General features: G+C 53.1%; 1 protein-coding gene across 1 annotated transcript in view; it reads right to left on the bottom strand.

Annotated features, from left to right (window-relative positions):
• Positions 1-756: 756 nt before the first annotated feature.
• Positions 757-19,343, bottom strand: part of SCAPER (S-phase cyclin A-associated protein in the ER) — a 160,426-nt gene continuing 141,839 nt past the window's right edge. The window contains exons 27-29 of the mRNA XM_014546250.1: positions 5,769-5,960; positions 3,418-3,469; positions 757-1,194 (exon numbers count right to left, since the gene is read on the bottom strand). Coding sequence (XP_014401736.1) covers positions 1,100-1,194; positions 3,418-3,469; positions 5,769-5,960 — 339 coding nt within the window. The 3' untranslated portion in view covers positions 757-1,099. The remainder of the gene's footprint in view (positions 1,195-3,417; positions 3,470-5,768; positions 5,961-19,343) is intronic.

Here is a 19,343-nt window from a genome sequence, read left to right as displayed (position 1 = left end):
AGCATTTGCAAGTGAAAAGCGACTTCTCCGCTCGGTGCCCGCGGACGTGCGCACGGGGCTGGGTCGCCTTTTGGTTCGTTTGGAAGCGGTAGCTCCACGTTTTCTCTGTAAAACAGTAAAAAACCATGCGCGCGCGGCCTAGGGACTCAGTAGCTGGGTTTGCTCTTAAAAAAGCGAAGAAACTTCTGCTCAGCCCCCCACCCGAGTCTTGGATCTGATCCATATTCGGAACCATTTTCCGACCCGATCCTTGTTGCTGGTCACGCTGACCCTCATCCGACAGAAGCGATGGCTCCGCGGCGCGGCCTCAGGTGCGGGGCGAGATCCATATTCGGAAGCATTTTCCGACCCGATCCTTGTTGCTGGTCACGCTGACCCTCATCCGACAGAAGCGATGGCTCCGCGGCGCGGTCCCAGGTGCGGGGCGAGGACGGCGGCCTGGTCAGCGCCCACGTTCCCTGTGCTCGGCGCCGCCCGTCACGTCTTTCAGAAGCGGATCTTCCCGGATCTGGACTTTACTCCGGAGAACAATTCGGTTCGCATCCCGGGAGGCTGTGCTCTGTCCGAGGGAAGCTCGGGGGCGGGTGAGCCACGCGCTCTTTCACCCCCGTGGCCCCGGATCGTGCGTGTCACTAGAATGCACTCCAGTCCCCGAAAGAGGGCGGTTCAGCGGGTTAACCGCGAGTCTTTACTGAGATACTGCAAGAGCCGGAGAGAGCATTTCCTTTCAAATTTGAATTTTCTTAAGAAAAGTCACCATGACAAACAGAATAAGTTATTTTATTACAAGAAGTAAACAGACTTGCTAATTTTGTGCCTAATTTCACCCATATTACAAATGCAAAGTATATAAGATGGAAGTTACCAAAATGCAAACTATTGTGCATAAATGAAATAAACTCAACTTACAGAGTTAGCAAGTAGAACATGACGTATCTACAGCCATTATAAATAGTTCAAAGTATATACCATATCTACATACGGGGGGAGTATAAACATGTGGAAAAGAGTTTCTTAAGGAACAGTTAGAACGTTTGTTTGAACAATTTAAATTACTAATGAGGGTACTCAAATATAGAACCAACCAAAACGTTTTTTATTATTTTCTTAAGAAAAACTGTCGAGCTTCCTCCCAGGCCTGCTGAGGAAATCTGTTAGCCAGCTCAAGATAGTCTTGGGATCCAAGGCATTTTCCTGAGAGAAAAATGGAAAAGAATGAAATGTAAAAGTTAAATTCTTTGAAGTTTAAGAAATTAAAATTATTTTGATATCTGAGTACAAAATGGAGACATAAACTTCAGATAAACTAAGACACAATTTATGCAAACAAGGTAATTAATCTACCTATAGTATAAAATATACAATATATTTGAGTCACAATCTATTTTATGCTTCTAATGTATTTAGACATTAACCCCTATGTAAAACATTGTGAAAAAATTTCTTTTGGATTCCAGAGTAGGAAAATAGGGCAAAATAAATATAGTAACAAAATAAAACGACAATCATAATCTGTCCTTAAATTAGACTTGAAAGGGTAAATATGTATGTAAACTTGACATATTTTCTAAAACCGTCTGTTTGGTTGAAAACTTTGAGTGATAGTCACCTATGGAACCGCAGGGGACGGTTAGGGTGTGAGCACAGCAGCCACTCGCACAGCGGGGGCGCTGAGCAGCGAGCACCCGGCCCAGGTGTGTGCTGCAGAGCTGCTCACACTTAGGGGTGCACATGGGCAACCAACTCCAATGACCTGCAATGTTTTATGGGGACAACAGAAAGCTCCCCTGAAGGGAACAGGTCTCCAGGGACAACTTGGTGGGGTGTCACCACAGAGTGGTTTGCTCCCTGTTGTGCGGATTAAAGCAGCGAGTGGGGAAAGCGTGGGAGTCCGAGAAGATGGTCCCGGGAAGAAGGAGGTGGAGAGAGTCCACAGGCCTCAGCCTCCAGGCAGGCAGACGGGCAGCTCCTGGGCCTCTGCCTGCCAGACACGCGCCAATGGTGACATCCTCAGTCAGGAGGAGGGGCCCCTGCACTGCTCACTGGCAGAGAAACTGCTGTCCAGGTACCAATGCAGGCACCGGGTTCCTGTGGCATTTTCACATCTTCACAAACTTAAACGTTCTCTTGTCAGAAACAGTAACAAACGATGCTGACTTTCCCCAAGGAGCCCCACAGCTCTTCTCTTCAGGCTGCAGCTGAGTCAGGGCGGAACTGAACTTGCACGTCGGGCTCAGACAAATGGGACCAACTGCGAGGCCGACTTCAGTTTCTAAAAGGGGCACAGCTTTCTGTTTACTCATCTGAGTCACTAAAACATGACGTTTCCCATGATATTGTTACAAGCTTATATTTTCATCTTTGTACTTTTCAACACTCGCCCAGTGTGTGTGTGTGTGTGTGAGTGTGTGTGTGTGTGTAACAACCCAAGATGACCCCCCCACTGCCGCCTGCCCCCCAGTAAGGACTACTCAGTGGGTGCCCAGGGGGTCCTGCTGGAGGGGCCCCTGACTGGCCACTTTGAAGGCTATCAAACTAACGGGAGAACTAGGGTCTCAATCAGAGACGCTTCTCGACAGTCACAGAGCCACCTGCACGCCTCAGTTACTGTCTGGGCAGCAGAATGTTGTAAACAGTAAAGATGCTCTTTAAAACTCCGCATCTCCAGTTTGATCTCAGGAAACTCTCAGCAGGAAAATACAGGGAAAAACCCTTGTAATCTGATGCCTTTTCTCCACGGAGAACAATTTTACGTTTCTTATTTCAATTAAAAAAATTCAAGTACTTGAATTTAGGGCCAATATGGGTTACTATCACTGATAATTTTATTCTGAACATGTATAGGGGACCAAACCTATGTGATTTCAGTATTTATGTGAGTAACATGGGCCAATATTAATGATCTGATTGTCTCCTATATTACTAATTTAGTAATTATTCACCATTTATATCTTGCACGAGGTGGGTATAAATTTCACAAAGATATTTTTGTGCTTTTCTTTTACTCCATAGATTTCTCTGTATATTCTTTTTATTTTATTTTTTTTATTGAGTTTTAGAGAGATTGGAAAAAAGAGGGAGAGAGAGAAACATTGACTGGCTGCCCCCTGCATGTGTTCTGATTGGGGATCAAACCTGCAGCCTGGGTATGTGCCCTGACGGGAATGAAGCAACCACCTTCTGGCATACGGGATGGCGCTCCAACCAACCGAGCCACACTGGCCATGGCTCTGTATATTCTGATACATTCATGCTGATGACAAAATAGATTTTTTTATTGACTGAAATACACTTGGTATCTGAATCTCAAATATTTTAGGCAAAGTAAGCAATAATTTCTCCAAGGGTTCCGAAAGGTGAAGTAAGAAACATGTCTGTTCAGCCAACAAACACGACGTTCAATCTTAAGAGACATACCTTTGGGCTGGTACGACTGGTTAGCTGCCTGACCGTGATTCTGTGCAAAGTCCTGTGCAAGATGAGAAAAGCGTTTTTATACCAAAACCACAAGCAGAGAACCTCACTGAGGCGGCTTTAAAGCTGCTGAATTCAGAGACAATGATTTTTGCACGAATATTTTGGAGCCCAAATATCAAAGCTGAAGAAACTGATGCTATGCATTCCATGTTCCTGTAACTTTAAGTTAAACAGTGATGACTCTCAGATTCTGCTGCTACTATGGAAACGACAATTTTACTTTATATCTAACAAACTGAACACTTTATAGTCACATTTACTGTTTTAAACAGATTATGAACATGTTTTTAAAACACAACTATTAAAACTCTTATGTATTCTGTAGCTAAATTTTAAAGTCTGCTAATTTTACTTTCACATGGAAAATGTAGAATATACAAAATTTCAGAAACTACCAGCTCCTACCTTTGATATCATTTTCTAGTGATTATTATTTATCTAAAACACAGGGACCTTGCAGAACCATTTTATAAGCTAAAATCTAATATATATTAATTCCCTTCACAATTATTTATAGAAAAAAATTACTTGATTTAAGTCCAACATTTTATCTCAAATAAGCATTGTAAGATATTTGTGTAGCATTTACAGAATTTGTGTTAAAATATATGTGAAATGTGTTAAATTTATATTCACTTACATTTGAATGTGTGTTGAATGTAATAGAGCAGATTTAGAACTAGTTTGAGATGAACATCAGATGAAAACAAGTACTATATATATGTATATATGTGTATATATACATATACATATACACATATATATACACATATATATTTACTACTTTAGATTCTGCTATCATTTGTATTTTTACAAATTGTTTCCCAAGCAGTTGAAAATGTAATGGATTAAGTTGAGACAGACACAGATTTGCTCTTTGCTCAGCTATCACTGTCTTGGTTGAGGGCCCTCTGTTCGGGCCCAAAGCTGCACCCACGGCCCTGGCAGCCCCACCCCTCCTGCCGTACTTTCCTCCTCAGCATTAACTCTACGGACAAGCTGTCTGTTTCCTGTCTGACTCCCGCCTCAATGAGAAGTCTATGGAGGCAGGTTTTATGTTTCATTCCTTGCTGTGATGCCAGTGCCTAGAGCAGGGTGTAACCTGGAGGGACCACAAAGTACCGACTGGAAGAGGAACCATCTGCGTTTACTATCACAGTCTTAAATGTAATTTCTATTGAATTCAATCCCAAGGTTCCAAGAGCATATGTAGAATCCTAACTCTTGCTATGATGGTTACAGAAGACTTTATTAAGACTTTGATTTAACCATATGACACTTTATGAAAATTTGTACCTGACCTGTAGATTTGAATATCTTTGAAAACTTTTTCAGAAAATGAAACCCAGGCTCAAACAAAACAACTAAGCTGAAAGTAAAAGATTTCTAAACAGCCCTGACTGGTTTGGCTCAGTGGATAGAGCGTCGGCCTGCAGACCCAAGGGTCCCAGGTTCGGTTCCGGTCAAGGGCATGTACCTTGGTTGTGGGCACATTCCCAATAGGGAGTGTTCAGGAGGCAGCCGATCGATGTTTCTCTCTTATTGATCTTTCTAACTCTCTATCCCTCTCCCTTCCTCTCTGTAAAAAATCAATAAAATATATTAAAAAAAAAGATTTCTAAACATAATTGACCCAGTTGTGTTATATTTGAAAGAAAATGGAATGTTTTCAGGAAATAATGATCTACGACGACAGAAGAAAACCACCGGTTAGCTATGAACACACATTAAAGAAGAGCCAACTTGGCTGTTGTCCTGTCAGCAACCGAGTTAGTGTCGATGTGGAAACACTGCTTTGCTTAGTACAGCACTGATTACAGACTTTCACTCAACCAGAAACACAGGAGGCCGTTCTTAAAAGTTGTAGATTTTTCTAAAGGCAACATAACAGGTTTTTGTTATACACACAGGTGTGTGTGTGTGTGCGTGTGTGTGTGTGCGTGTGTGAATAGTATTTATTTAAACATTCACCAATACACTGAAGTTCTAATTGATCTTCCCTCAGCAATCATTGCCTGTCCCTCACAGCCAGACTAAATGTAAGATGAATGTGACGTTAAAGCCTCAGCGAGGCCTGGCCGTCCTTTGGAAACATCGTGGTGTGGGCTTACCGTTGCATCACTCGCCCTTTCCCTGAAATCCTCCAGTAGAAACTACACAACACTCAAGCCCCCTCTCACCACCCGACATCTTGTGAATAATTTCCAAGCACAGAAGCAGGTGAACGCCCTAGAAGGCGGGTGGCTGGCACCTGCCCCCTCGCACAGCCGAGGCAGGCCGCACGGAGGTACCTGGATGAAGGAGGCCAGCAGGACGCAGCTCATCTCCTGCTCCAGGATGATCTTGTTCTGGCCGTTGTTGTAACAAGCGGCGATGAGCGACGGGAACAGCACTTTGACCAGCCGAGGGTCGCTGAAGTACGGGAAGGGCAGCTGGCACAGCTTCTGCAGCACCGTGGGGTGGCGGCCGGACTGCACGATGACCTGGGACAGAGGAGCAACCAGTCAACTGCCAGCCGCCGGCCGGCCCCGCCCCCTTTCCATGGGCAGGTGCCGGGAAGAACCAGGAGGACACGCGGAAGGAGCGGGAGGAGGAAAAGACTCCCGCTCCTTACCTGAAAGGAGCGGACAAGAACCCCATCTCCTAACTCGAGGAAGAGATTCCAGAAGTTCTGCAGCCATTTAAGTTACTAGAATCCTGATGAAGGTCCAGCAGCCGTGGAGGCCTGCGCCGTGGACCAGAACACGCAGCTGTAACCACGCACCCCCCCCCCCCCCGGGCAAAAGCAGAACAACAGCCATTTCCCTTAAACCTGCACACAGCCCCCGCCCCAGGCAGACACGCTCTGGCAGCCCTGCCCACTGCAGTCCCTGACCCGCTCACAGAACATATGAACGCGGATAAATCCATTCCGTATGCAGACCAGCCCTGGAAGAAGAGGGGATTGTAGGGGAACGAGCAGCTTCGGCCCAGGCTCCCAAGGTCCCTCCTCCCATCCGTCCTCCTTATCTGTTTCCATCGGTGCCACGGAGACTAAGAGGAGAACTGTTTAGAGAAACGCGGCCGTGGCTGCAGCAGGCGAGGCTGACGGCCGTGCACACGCAGTTAATGGGCTCGTAGGGAGCCCTCCTCACTCACCCCTGGGCCTTCACAATAAACTCAGAAATGTCCAAATCAGGTCTGTTTCAAGTAACCTCGCCTGGACAGTCCTCACAGGAGGGTAGGGACACGGTGAAAGCCAAGGCCAGGACTGTAAATTGTACTCGGAGAAACACCGTTTTACAGGTACACACCCAGGCAGGACTGCATTCAGATTAAAACCAGAGGGAAGGAACGCAACCGCAGAGGCAGGAGGAACATGAATCACAGGGATTTACAAGTTCTCAGAGCACTTTTAACAATACTTTAAAACACACGCTCAGATGTAATGCAGCCTGGTTTAAGAAGAAAATCAACAAAGTAATAGTTCACATATTTCAGTTCAATAGCTAAAATGACATCAAAAACCTTTAGAGAATGCTGATAGGGACTTGTTAATACCTTCAAATCCAGCAGGAATTTTAAAGACGCGCAGCGTGACCATTCAGCACATGGCTGTGTGCTGCCGTGTCCGACGCTGGCTGAGAAAATGTGTCCGATCGTCGGCTCATTGTTTACTTGCATCTTTATTCTAATCATTAGATACAAGTTCGTGGCACAGCCAAATGGTCACCACCTTAGAGTTCACAACGATCCCGTTATGAGAAGTCCCTCCCCCTTTAGCTCCTTCTGTGGAACCTCACTGTTGAAACGCTATCAGAAGACACCCCGCTGGCCAGTCTGGCTGGCACAGGCACAATGACAAAGACGACAACACCGGGTTCTTGGTAAATGAGACAGAACAGGATTGCCCGGCCGGACCCTTCCCCCTAAACCCCAGCCCCTTGCTGAGGTGGGCAGAGCCCTCGGGGCCTGTCAGACCCCCAGGAACAGGCAGAGCTGCCTGTGGAGGAGGAGTTTACAGTTCACACATGCCGTGAGGTGACCTGCCAGCGGCCACGACTTTGAAGCCTCTTGTCGGTGAAGACACTGATGGACGTAGGCAGTTACCTGGGGGTGAGGAGTTCTACCCACAGGACCACCTGGGACAGACCACCTGGGCACAGGCTGGGGTGCACGAGGGGTGGTGAGAGCCGCACCCCGGCTTGGCTCTGAGCCAGAGCAGGACATCTGGTCAGTACTGGCCTTCGAACCACATGTCACACATTGTGGGCAGCCAGGGTCTGGAGGTCTGGAAGGGGCTAACCTGCCGCACGGAGACGCAGGCAAGACCACCGCTGGGCGAGTCAGGTGGGCTGGTGGCATCAGCAAGCGGAACCGTTGGCGGGTTTGGGCCGAGCGCTCCCTTAGGGGTAGGAACCAAGACTGGGATGCCAAGAGCCCAACCTGGATGCTCAGGGCTTTGGGCACCCGGAGAGAGTTGCCCGAGAGGCTCTGGACAGACTGCGGGGTGAGGGGGGCTCCGTCTTATTCTGTCCAGTCCCTCCTCCCAGGCCACAGGTGGTCACACCCCCTGGATTGCCGGGGCGTTCCCAAGGCAGGAGAAAGTCAACAGGGAGGCACCGCGAGGCATGAAAGTCTTGCTGAATGAAAGGAATGTACACAGTCGGGGAAAGCTCAGTTGGTAATACGCTGTTTCTCTCTATCTGCATTCCCGACGGAGCTGGCACTAAATCAGTGGCTGCTGGTCTGTCACCTTTGTTTACAAAGGTGGGCACTACCCTGAGCCTGGCCAGGCCACTGCCCTCCCTGAGGGCACGCAGGCCGACACCAGCCACAGGGCTTCTTACAGAGGTGCCTGGACGGCCCCACCACACCGAGAAACCGCCTCCAACACGTCCGTCGTCCCCTCTGCTAGTCGTGTGATCCTGGGCAAGTGGCCCCAATGCTCTGGTTTTAAGGTGGAGAATTCCTTCAGAAGTAAACTTTTTAATGACGTATACGAACCATTTCCAACTGGCGTGCCAGTGTTTCTTACAACAGGCAAAACCTGACTACTCAGGCAGGGGCACTGACCTCTCAGTGGTTCTCAGCCTTCCTCACACCGCGACCCTTTCATACAGCTCCTCATGTTGTGGTGACCCCCAATTTCATTGTTACAAACTGAACATAATGAAAGCATAGTGATTAATCACAAAACAATATGTAATTATAGATGTGTTTTCCGATGGTCTTAGGCGACCCCTGTGAAAGGGTCGCGACCCACAGGTTGAGAACTGCTGCAAAAGAAAAAAAAAAAGGACAATAGACATCTGGTGCGAATGAAATTATAAAAAATTATGCCTTTTTTTGTCAAACTGGCGAAATTTAATATATTTTTTGGCGTGCTGCAGAATTTTAGCAGTTAGTGTATGTGCGCCATGAGATGAAAAGGCTGAAAATCACTGATGCGCACACCCCCCATAGCGGACATCCTGTTGGTGCCCAAATAAAGAGCACACAGGGCCAGGGGTGCGGGCTCTCGAAAGAGATTCTCTCACTGAGTAGATGCCCGTGTCTTGAGTTTGAGGCAGACGAGCAGAAACCACCTGCCTGCACTGGAGCACGAGAGAGCTTCCTGCCTTCGTGGTCCGTCTTGGTCCTTCTCCGGTCGCTACGACCCACTGAAGAAGGGGATCTTTTGCCCAGGGCCCTGTCCTCACCACTTTGTTAGTATCACGGGGGTCAGGGGAGGGGGGAGAGAGACCCCCCACTCCCTCTTCTTTGGAAGCAGGGGCTTGAGAACGAGGAGGCTGCATGCTGGCAGTGTGCCCGGCCTGGTGGAGAGAGGGCTAGTCAGGGGAGGGGGGAGAGAGACCCCCCACTCCCTCTTCTTTGGAAGCAGGGGCTTGAGAATGAGGAGGCTGCATGCTGGTGGAGAGAGGGCTGGGGACACAAACACGGGCGTTAAAGAGGAATCTGGTTTAAAAAAGGAAAAGAAGATGGAAGGTGGAGTAGACAAGCTGCTGATTCTTTCACCTGCTGACCCCTGGCCGCTCCTGGCCTCTGGCTCCCATCGGTGTGCCTTCTACCGGGCGAAGGAGACCTGGGTGCATGGAGGGGCCAGGTGAGGTCAGCAGGCACGGACCGAGCCTCGGGTCACGTCTGTGGGGCAGAGGCCACGCTTCTCGCTCTCAGCACAGGGGCCTGAGGCATCCGAGAGGGAAGGACGAGGTCCTAGGAGAGCCACGAGGGAGGCTGCCCCTCACGCAGGGAATGCGGACCTACCTGCAGGGCGGCGTCCAACCTGGCGCCTGGAACTGCCGGTGGAGGAGTTCCAGGAGAGAAGCTGGGTGCCTGCTGGCCCGTCACAACTCAGGCTGCCGCCACGTGTCATGCGGCCTCAACAACGGAAATCCGCTTCCTACAGCTCTGGAGCCTGGGAGTCTGAGGCCGAGCCTCTTCCTGGGTGCAGACTGACCCCTCCCTGGCCTTTCCCGCGAGTGTGTGTGGACGGACAGACCTCTCCCCAGTTTTGGGGGGGGGGGGTCACAAAGTTCAGTCCAAGGTGCAGCTGTGACTCCTCCTCCCCCGGCCAGAGGGACGTCTCACCCGAGAGGCTGCCCTCACCAGCTGCGTGTCAGCCGCCCCTCGGCGGCCACAGGCCCCGCACTGCAGGCTCCAGGGGACTGTCAGGAGCCCTGGCTCTGGTCAGTTAACCAACTGGAGATTCCGGGTCCTTTCTATAAAGTGAAGGGGGGGGGGCGGGATGGCAGCTTCAGGGCTTAGATGAGGCTCCCATGAGGCATCTGTGACCAGAATGTAAAAGCCAACGTAGCGATGGGCACTGCTGCCGTGTCCTCTCCGGTGGCACCTGCTCCCACTGAGGGGCTTGCAGGACCGGAGCCCCTCCCAGGTGAGGCCCATGGCCTGTTTTCCATCATCCCAGCCACCTCCCCATGAAGGCCACTCGCTGGGCAGATCCGGCAGCTCCGGCTCTTGGCTCTGGCTGGGCCTCGGCAGCATCTCCAGCCCCTGGAAGCCACAGCCTGGCCTCCCCTGACCCTGTGCCCACAGGACGAGCTCTGCACACAGGAGGGTGCCAGGGGGACCTGGTGGGGTAGGAGGGCGTTCTGACAGCTCTGAGGAGAGAGCCCCAGCATGAGCACGATCCTAGAAACCGAAGTGCAGAGGCTCAGCCGACCGTGTGCTTCGAGCTGCTGTGCCCAACGTGCCAAGGGAAACAGGCAGAGGGCAGAGCTCACAGACGGAGCCGTGGGCCCGAGTCATCCGGCATGAGCTTCCTGTGAGGCACAGGGAGCCCTCATGCCCAGGAAGCCTTCCAGGCAGCACAGCCAGAGACGCTCTCCTTCCAACCGGAGACAGGGCGGCAGCCGCGACAGGTCCTGGTCCCAGACGGCAGCCGCTGCATCTTCCCTCCTGTCCTGTGCAGCCCTGGTGGACGGTGAGGCTCGTCCGTGTCACCGGGGGATCCACCCGCATGTCCCCTCGTGAGCTGGATGGTCTGTCGGCCTCCACGTCCCATCGCCTCAGCCTGCACGGCCAGCCCTGGTTACACAGCGTGTCCGGGGGAGGGCATTGGGCCCTCACGGCTGGGACAGGCCTCCCTCTGCCACGACGCTGTGAGGACGACGAGAAGGTGGCCGTCTGCAACCTGGAGGAGACCCTCCTGGGCCCCCAGCCTGGCATCCTGACCTCGGGCTTCCAGCCCGCAGACATGAGAACAGGTGTGTGCTGTTCACCAGCCCGGGGCCCTTGTTTCTGGAGGGACTGAGGCCCCTGCGGGGTGGGCCGCACGCGGAATCCTCAGGGCCCTGGGCACCACCGCAGGCTCCCGGCCGGTTTACGGAGAGTCCGGGGAAGGCCGTCTCTTGGTGGTGCGGGTGGACCGGTCTCTCTGTGGAGGCCTGGAGGCCTGTCTCCAGGACCCTGCACGTAGGACCCCTCACCCGCAGGGCAGAGCCGGTTGGGCAGACTCCTCACGGCCTCACTCTACGCACTCTCTGTGGTGGGCAGACGGGGGTGGGTGACCATCCTCTTTCATCACAAAAAAGACGACGTTCAGAAACTTCAAAAGACTGTCCCAGGTCCCCAGGCAGCCCCGGGACGCTGAGTGCTGGCTTCCCGCTCACCCTCAGGCCCCTGCAGGGCCCTCAGACGCGAGGCGCCCCTCCCTGGCACAGGGCTGGCTCTGTCGCTGCACCCGAGCTCGTCCTGTGCCTGCCGCCAGCCGGCTTCTCACAGTCTCGTCCAGACGGAGAGGAGGATGACACCCCGCCATCCAAACAGACGCCGACCGGCGGACACAGACCCACCAGCACAAAGGCCTCCTCAACACCCAGGTTCTGCTGGGCGAGGCATCCAGTGACCAGCTCTCGGCCTTGTCTCAAAGGATCAGACGGAAGAACCGAACGAGAGGAACGGAGCGGGCAGGGCTGACGCTCAGGGGAACCTGCTGGGCGCGCGGCTGCAGTCAGCTGCCTGGGGTCTGAGAGGCAGGGCTGACGCTCAGGGGAACCTGCTGGGCGCGCGACTGCATGAGCTCCGTCCGGGACGCCTGCAATCAGCTGCCTGGGGGTCTGAGTGTCTGCAATCTGGCCTGACGTTTCTGGAACAAACACTATCTTGTACAATCGACTGATGATGCTGATCTGTGGGATCACCTGAGTACTTTTCCCAACAGTTACATTTAAAGAAGAAAAAGGGAAGTGGGGTGACGGGCTGAGTAGCGGTAGGTCTGGTCTGGAGGTGCATCCGGCCTGGGAGAGTGTGCGGATCACACGTCTGAAAACGACAACGCACACTCCCTTTCTGGGACCGCAGGAGAGCAGGCCCGCGGAGGTTCTATCCTGTTACATAAACGGAAACCGCCGCCTCTCCTCCGACTGTGACGGCCTGGAGTGCTGCCAGGAGCCAGGAAGTGAGCGAGCAGACAAACCGTCCATTCATCAGATGTTTACTGAGCGTCTGCTCCGGCCGAGTGGGACGAGGCACCTGGAACGGGGTGGTGACAAGTGAGAGCCATCCCTGCCCTCGAGCAGGACCCAGTCTTCCCACAAAGCCCATCTCTTCTCCTTGCAGGGAGTTCTGCAAGCTCCAGCTCAGTCTTCCAATTCTCATGTCAGAAACAAGGCTATAAAAGTGAATCCGTTTCCCAGTCGCTCGCTGTCAGCTCCATGGGGACACTGTGCCCATAGTACCTCGCATGGTGCCCATCGCCGTTCCTGCAAAGAGCAGGTACTCATGACTCTGGGGAGGGAAGGGATGAGGACCAAGCTCAGGTTCCCAAACCTACATCCAGTGCTGCGATGACCCATCTTTGCATTTGCAAGAACAGCTGGCTGGCTGGGTCCCTCGGCCAGCACCCCACCAACTCCCAGGCTCCTGGCACTGCGGTCCGAGAGCAGGGGCGGCTCCTCCCGGCGCCCTGCGAGCCGGCCTCTCAAATCTAAGGCCACCCAGTTCTGTCGGTCAGTGTGGCCGGGGGTGAAGTCAGACAGAATGTGTACAGACAGCTAATCTCACCAAAGCAAAGTCTTCATGCCTAAGAATTCTTGTTTTGTTTTCCCTTTTCTTGTCAGAGACAAGATGTCCTCACCCGAGGGGTGAGAGCAGGTGTCTAGACATCTGAATGCACCGAGAGAGACAGCCGCGAGGGTCCGTAGATCGTTGGAACAAAGCATATTTTTGTAGCAGAGCAGAGACAAAGTCGCGTTGCATTCCTTCTGCGAACAGGTCCTGCTGCAAAGCTCCAGCGAGGGTGGCCAGGCCAGCGCATCGCTCCTGACAAGTCCTGTCACACCTGAAGCCGGCTGGGCCTGGCGGCCAGTGACCTTCATGAATCACGACACACACACAGACACAGACACACACAGACACAGACACACACAGAGACACAGACACACACACACACACACACACACACACACGTGTGGTACCGGAGGATTATGAACGCCATGACAGCACATGTGGGGGCAGGAGTGGGTGGCGGAGGCGCATACCTAACAATGCCTGAAGGTCCCAATACTCCCAGGGGCTTGGAGAGCTGGTGGCCGACCTCCTCCCAGGGAGTCCCTGGGTGAGCGAGGGTCATCCACGCAGCGCCTGGCCACCTCCCAGGAGCCGACGGGGAGCGTGGGTGCATTCCCCGAGCACTTACCGGCTGCCCAGCACTAGTCTGTGACAATTTTATTTAATCTTAAAAATATAATAGCAGTCACATCTCTTTGTAGTTCGTTTACTGCTTTCTCAAGTGAAATAAATGGTCTCTCGGATTTCCCCGCTTTCATCTCTCTGCTCTAAGTACCGGAGGATAAGGTTCCAATTAGGGGCCATGAAAGGCTCCCCGTCATTCATGTCAGGCGTCTCCCCGTCGCTCCCTCACACCAGCTCAGAGCACCTCTGGGCTCCGTGGTGGGTTTCAGAGAGAATTCCCCGGGTGTGAGGTCTCCCTTCCTCCGACCTCTGGGCCCACGGTGCTGAGTGGAGACCCTCTCACTGCCTCCCCGACCGCATCTGGTGGCCACCGGGCAATGCGTCCTGCTCAGCAAGGCGTGGCCCTGGGAAGGGGAGGGCAGTGGGGCCAGAGCAGCAAGTGCAGCCCAGGACCCTGACGGGAACCCTGGTGCTTCCACATCGTGGGGTCCACACAGGGTCCCTGGGCAGGAGACGTCAGCGCTCTCAGCAGCTGGGGATGCTCTGACAGCGGAGGTGGCTGGAGGGGAGGGCGTGTCGGGGCTGAGTGGTGGGCACTCGGGCCTTTTCCCCGTTAGAGCAGGGAGGCCCCCGTGATGACCTCACACCCACAGAACCGGCCGCACAGAACCGGCACCGGCTCTGGCCCAGGGACTGTGCGGCATCTAGTCCAATGTGCACAGCCGGGAGGTGGCAGCCGCGTGGTTGCACTTTACAGATGAGCAGCTGAGCAGCGGCACCGCAGGCGAGCGTCCGCCGGATGCACGGCTGGCTGTGGGGCAGCTGCCCGGTGCAGAGCCCACTCCCTCTCCTCAGGCTACAAAACACTCCCCGAGCCTGAGGGAGAGCCGCTGACTGCTGCCCGGGCAGGTCTCTGAGAGGTGGGCAGCACCTGCTGACACAATGAGGGTCCCAAAGGGATTGAAGAAGAATCATTCAGAATGCCGCATCAGCTTGCTGCCGAGATGGACGACACGTGCTCTGGGGTCTGTGAGTGCAGACCCTCCCACAGTGCCCTGGCTTGGAGTGGGGATACACCAAAAGGCTTTTTAAAAAACATCCGTCATCACCATCACAGATTTGCTAGGACTATGCACCAACTCGGTGAGCAAAGACCCCAAAGGCACCCACTCTCCTCCCCCCGCCCCCCACCACACGTGAGGCAGGGCTGGGGCGTGAACCGTGCTCCCGCATGGCAGTGTTTTCTCACAACAGGATTTGCCAAACACTAAACAGAAGTTTCCTTTGGTTCTCAGAATTATTGGCTCCACAAAACAAAACTAAGGAGTTTCCTTTAGAATAGATTCTAAGATAAGTAAGTTATAGTGTCAAAGAAACGGCTCTTACATTTTTAGCTAAAAGTCAGTTCAGGAGGTTTGGTTAGTGAAGCAGAAGTGCTGTATCTTTCAAAATCTGGGGCTGTTTTAACCTTTTCTGCAGTATCATGCCTAAGGGTGATGTGTCCTCTTCACATCTGATCCTTCATTCAGCAAATATTTACCAGGTAATTGCCACCTGCGTGGCACTGCTCTCGGTACCGACATTTAGTGGGACGGCTGGGAGTGGGAGACAGAGTCAACAGGGAAATGTCAGGGGGCAGGTGCCACCAGTAAGAAGAAAAACAGAGCGAGGCAAAGAAGAAACAGGACCATGGCCGACAGGAAAGGAAGGCCTCTGGGAGCAGGACAGGCGGCAACCATGTCCCCAAACCTGCTGGTTTCTGAGGGAAAAGCATTCCAGGCAGAAAGCAGCAAGGACAAGGCTGTGTTTGTGGAGCAGCCAGGAGACCAGTGGCAAGAGCAGGGGCTGTGACTGCCGTACTTAGAAAACGGTGACATGTACCTACGTGGGCTGGTCTGGCCATGACCTCCCACGCGTCTCACATGACACAGTCACACTCCATCAGACAGGAGGGTAAAGCCCCGAGAGGGAGGGACTCAGCAAGGCCACCCAGCTGTGCAGCCGGGACAGGACCCACGACCCTGGCGGCCGCCACACTCGCTGTTCGACGGCATCGGCTTCTGTGACCCACAGGGTTTCCCGCTCCCGCTCCCATCTCAGGAGGTGTTTCCAGCTCAGTGATTATTTAAAAGGCTCCTCTGTGCCCCGGCCGGTGACTCGGCTGGAGAATCACCAAAAGGCCCGTTCGATTCCTGGTCAGAGCACAGACCTGGGCTGCGGGTCTGATCCCCAGTCGGGCACGTATGGGAGACGACCGATGGATGTTTCTCTCTCTCTCTTTCTAAAATTAATGAAAGCACATCCTTGGGGGGTTAAGAACAAAGGCCCCTCCGTGACTGAAGACCTCTCTCCCTCCCTCCCTCTCTCTCTCTCTCTCTCTCTAAAATTAATGAAAGCATATCCTCGGGGGGTTAAGAACAAAGGCCCCTCCGTGACTGAAGATGAAGGCAGCCCAGGTTCAGCCCGGGTCAGGCGCTCACCTCCGACAGAGCGTCCTTCTGATCTTATTTTCTGTGCACACCCCACCATCAGGAGAAGGCTTCCTGGTCGGCAAGGATGTGAGGCCTGGGCACCCCTGACCGGAGCCTGTGCAGAGGACCCCTGGGAGGGGGTGCAGGCCGTCTCCCCATGTGTCTCCTCTCTCTGCCCAGTCTGGTGATGGATGGAGCTCAGAGAGGACGACTGGCTGCATGTCCCTTTGGGCGGAGGCAGGTCCTCTCTTGTGCTCTTAGTCTCACAGCCGCTGCCGAAGCAGCTCGGTGGACTCCCCACTTTCTCAGTCCAGCTGAGATGAAGCGAGGCTAGTGTTCCGCCTCACGGCTCCAATGCTGGGTGGTGACAGCGTTTCACTGGAGTGTCCAGACTCTGAGAAGCTGAGGAGGCCCATGAAGGAAGGATGGCCGATCTGTGCAGCCCTGAGCGTCGCAGGCCTGTGTGACGCCGGGAGGTGGCTCGGTGCCATGGAGCGGTGATGCAGGGCGAGCCCAGCGGGCAGCAGCTGCCTCCCAAGCTTCCCCACGACTGTCCCCCTCACTCCACACAGCACCTGGAGTCGTGGCCACGTGGCCCCGCTTCACAGATGAGTAGACGAGGCTCGGCGCTCAGTAGCCCGCCAAGGTCACAGCGCCGGACAGCCAAGGGCGTTCCCAGGCGCTCCCGTCAGGCCCACACTCTTGTCCTCTGTGGCATCTGACGTTCAGGACGTCAAAGATCACATCAAAACCTCAGCTGCAGACGGATTCAGGCTGTGGCTGCACCAGGCCCTGAACTGCTGCTGCCCCGTCCACAGGCAGGAGGGTCTGTGGGAACACGGTGAGCCAGCCTCGGGGAGGAGGCCCCTTTCTCAGCCAGGTACCCCAAGTGCACTGGCCATGCTGGTCCCGGGAGGTGCGGGCTCTGCCGAGGCTGCGTCTGCTCCAGGGATCGGCCCGGCAGCCACAGGCTAACGCGCGGGGCTCCTGACAACTTCTCGGGTGGTTTGTGCAGGAAAAAGGGTCCCTGACGTGAGCACGTGTTGGAAAGCTCACCGAAGAGATGAGGGGAGTAAACAGTGCCCTTTATTTGGATTCGGTGATATGGGCGACATTCACTGCCATCAGCCAAAACTGCCAACTGGCAAGTGCCATTCTAACCCCAGCCAGGTCACTCACTAAAAGTCTTAAAATAAATATTTAAGCAAAACTTACTTTTAATTAGGAAATTTATTGTGCAACTGATTGAATTTTACTTTTGAGGGGGAAAAGCCATATTTTTCTCTGAGCTGAAATATTGAGAGTAACTCCAAAATGGTTATATTGTTGACACCCCTAGGCTCATCCTCAGACGTGGTATTTATTTTATAAGAGGAATGTACGTGGCACACAGAGAGAGGAAACACAGAAAGCCGGATGCCAGTGTGACAGCTACAGAGCGAGCTGCCCACACTCACTGTGAGAGCAGGAAGGCCTGGGACCTGGAGGCCCCTCCGAGCCCACAGTGGACTCCATTCATGGGGGACAGGCTGGGGAGTGTACACAGGGGTGTGACCGAGGACCCTCTCCTTTGAGAACAACAAACAGTGAGAATGTTTGAGCAGGACTTGGGCTGCCTCTGAAGGCTCGGAGCTGGAACCGGGCTGGAAAGCTGTGCCCTGGGAACACACTGCTCTGCTTCCCTGAGCCCCGAGGGTGCACGACTGGGAACAGCCCCGCTCTCGTTTGCAGGGAAACGGCCGAGGGGAGGACAACAGACAGAGTTTAGGGATGATTAGTCCATTAATGTTTGGGTTTTCTTACTAAATCACCAAATCACACAAGACCTGGAAAATGCAGGTCACAGCTCAGGCCGATGTCGTTTCAAGAGCCTCACTGTCCAGCTCATGCTGCTCTCCCCAGGAGCCTGCAGGAGCCCGCGCACATGTAGGGCGGACGGTTACATGACGCATGGACTTCTCCACAGAGGCGCTGACGGGGACGCTGGGCCACAGGGACCCTTCCCTTCAACTCCCATAAGAGGTTCGGGCTCTGACAGCTGCACTCTCTGGGGTCTTTCCAAATGAACAGTCAGTCACTAACGAAAATGAATATGCAAAGGTGCTTATTCCCCATACAGCAGTACGCAGGCAGTCAAATCATTTGTCACTGAGTTAATGTAATTATCAGGGCACTTTTAATTATCCCATATAAAATGCAAATAAGGTGAAGGGCTCACAGCACATGCTAATTGTGTTCATTATAATAATTAAATGGGAAGAAAGTTACAACGAGTCCTGACGTGCCACACAATAGACGGATGCTTCTGATCTGACCCAACATTTTAATTAGAGACGGCGACCCTTTGGAAAGATGACCCCCCACATGCGGGCACCACTTCCACGGCAGGCTGTCTGCTGAAGGCGCCCTGGGCGTGAGGGCTCGGTCCTGCCAGCTCACAGACTGAATGGGTGCCGGTCCTTCATGCAGAGCCGTGAGCTGACAGCACAGCGTGGGCCTGGCTCACGGGGGAGCATCCAGCACCATCCACTTTTTTTATGTTTCTCATTGCCTTTGCTCATTTTTATTCAAAATTAGCTGTCCACAGTGACCGGACCGTATGGAACAAACAAATGTAAGTTTACGCCACAGGCTTCTTTCTTCTGTGCTGGGTTTCTCTTCTGCCAGCTTCTTCTCAGCTACTGGTTTCTTGGTAGCTGCAGCCTTTTCCCCACCAAAGGCTTCTTCTGCTTCTTAAGGCCAACAGCCTTCTTTCCTTTCTTCCCGACCACAGGCTTCTTGCCTGGAACCCCCTTCTCATCTGATTTGGCTTCTAGTGCTGCTGCTACTTTGTCCACCCGGAGCTTGTGGTTCTTGGCCTGACGAAGAACGGTGTTCCGGCGCACGGTCTCTGCATATGGGTTTAGCTTCAACATGATCCTCAGGGTTTTCCGTGGATTCTCTTCAGGACTCCGCGGTGAATCTTCCTGCGTGGTGCTCGGAGGGCTCTTTGGATCTCTGGGCTTTTCAACATTCTGCTCACGTCTGTACTGAGCATCCTGTGCATGGAAGGCTGTCGTTACTCTTGAGGGGGCAGCTCCACGCCAAGTGCCATACAGCTCATCTAACCTGTGGAAAGCACTTTCAGTCCAAATGCAGAAACGGCCCACATGCCCTCCAGGTGCAAGATTCAAAATGTTCAGTTTGCTGACATTAAGCAGAGTAATTCCAGGGATGTTTCTGAAGGCTTTGATGATACCGTTGTCCTCATTATAGATGATA

Source organism: Myotis brandtii, unplaced genomic scaffold (assembly GCF_000412655.1).
Source record: "Myotis brandtii unplaced genomic scaffold, ASM41265v1 scaffold439, whole genome shotgun sequence".
Taxonomy (NCBI): Eukaryota; Metazoa; Chordata; class Mammalia; order Chiroptera; family Vespertilionidae; genus Myotis; species Myotis brandtii.
The sequence above is the reverse complement of the archived record's forward strand: the minus strand, read 5'-3'. Positions and strand labels throughout refer to the sequence as shown.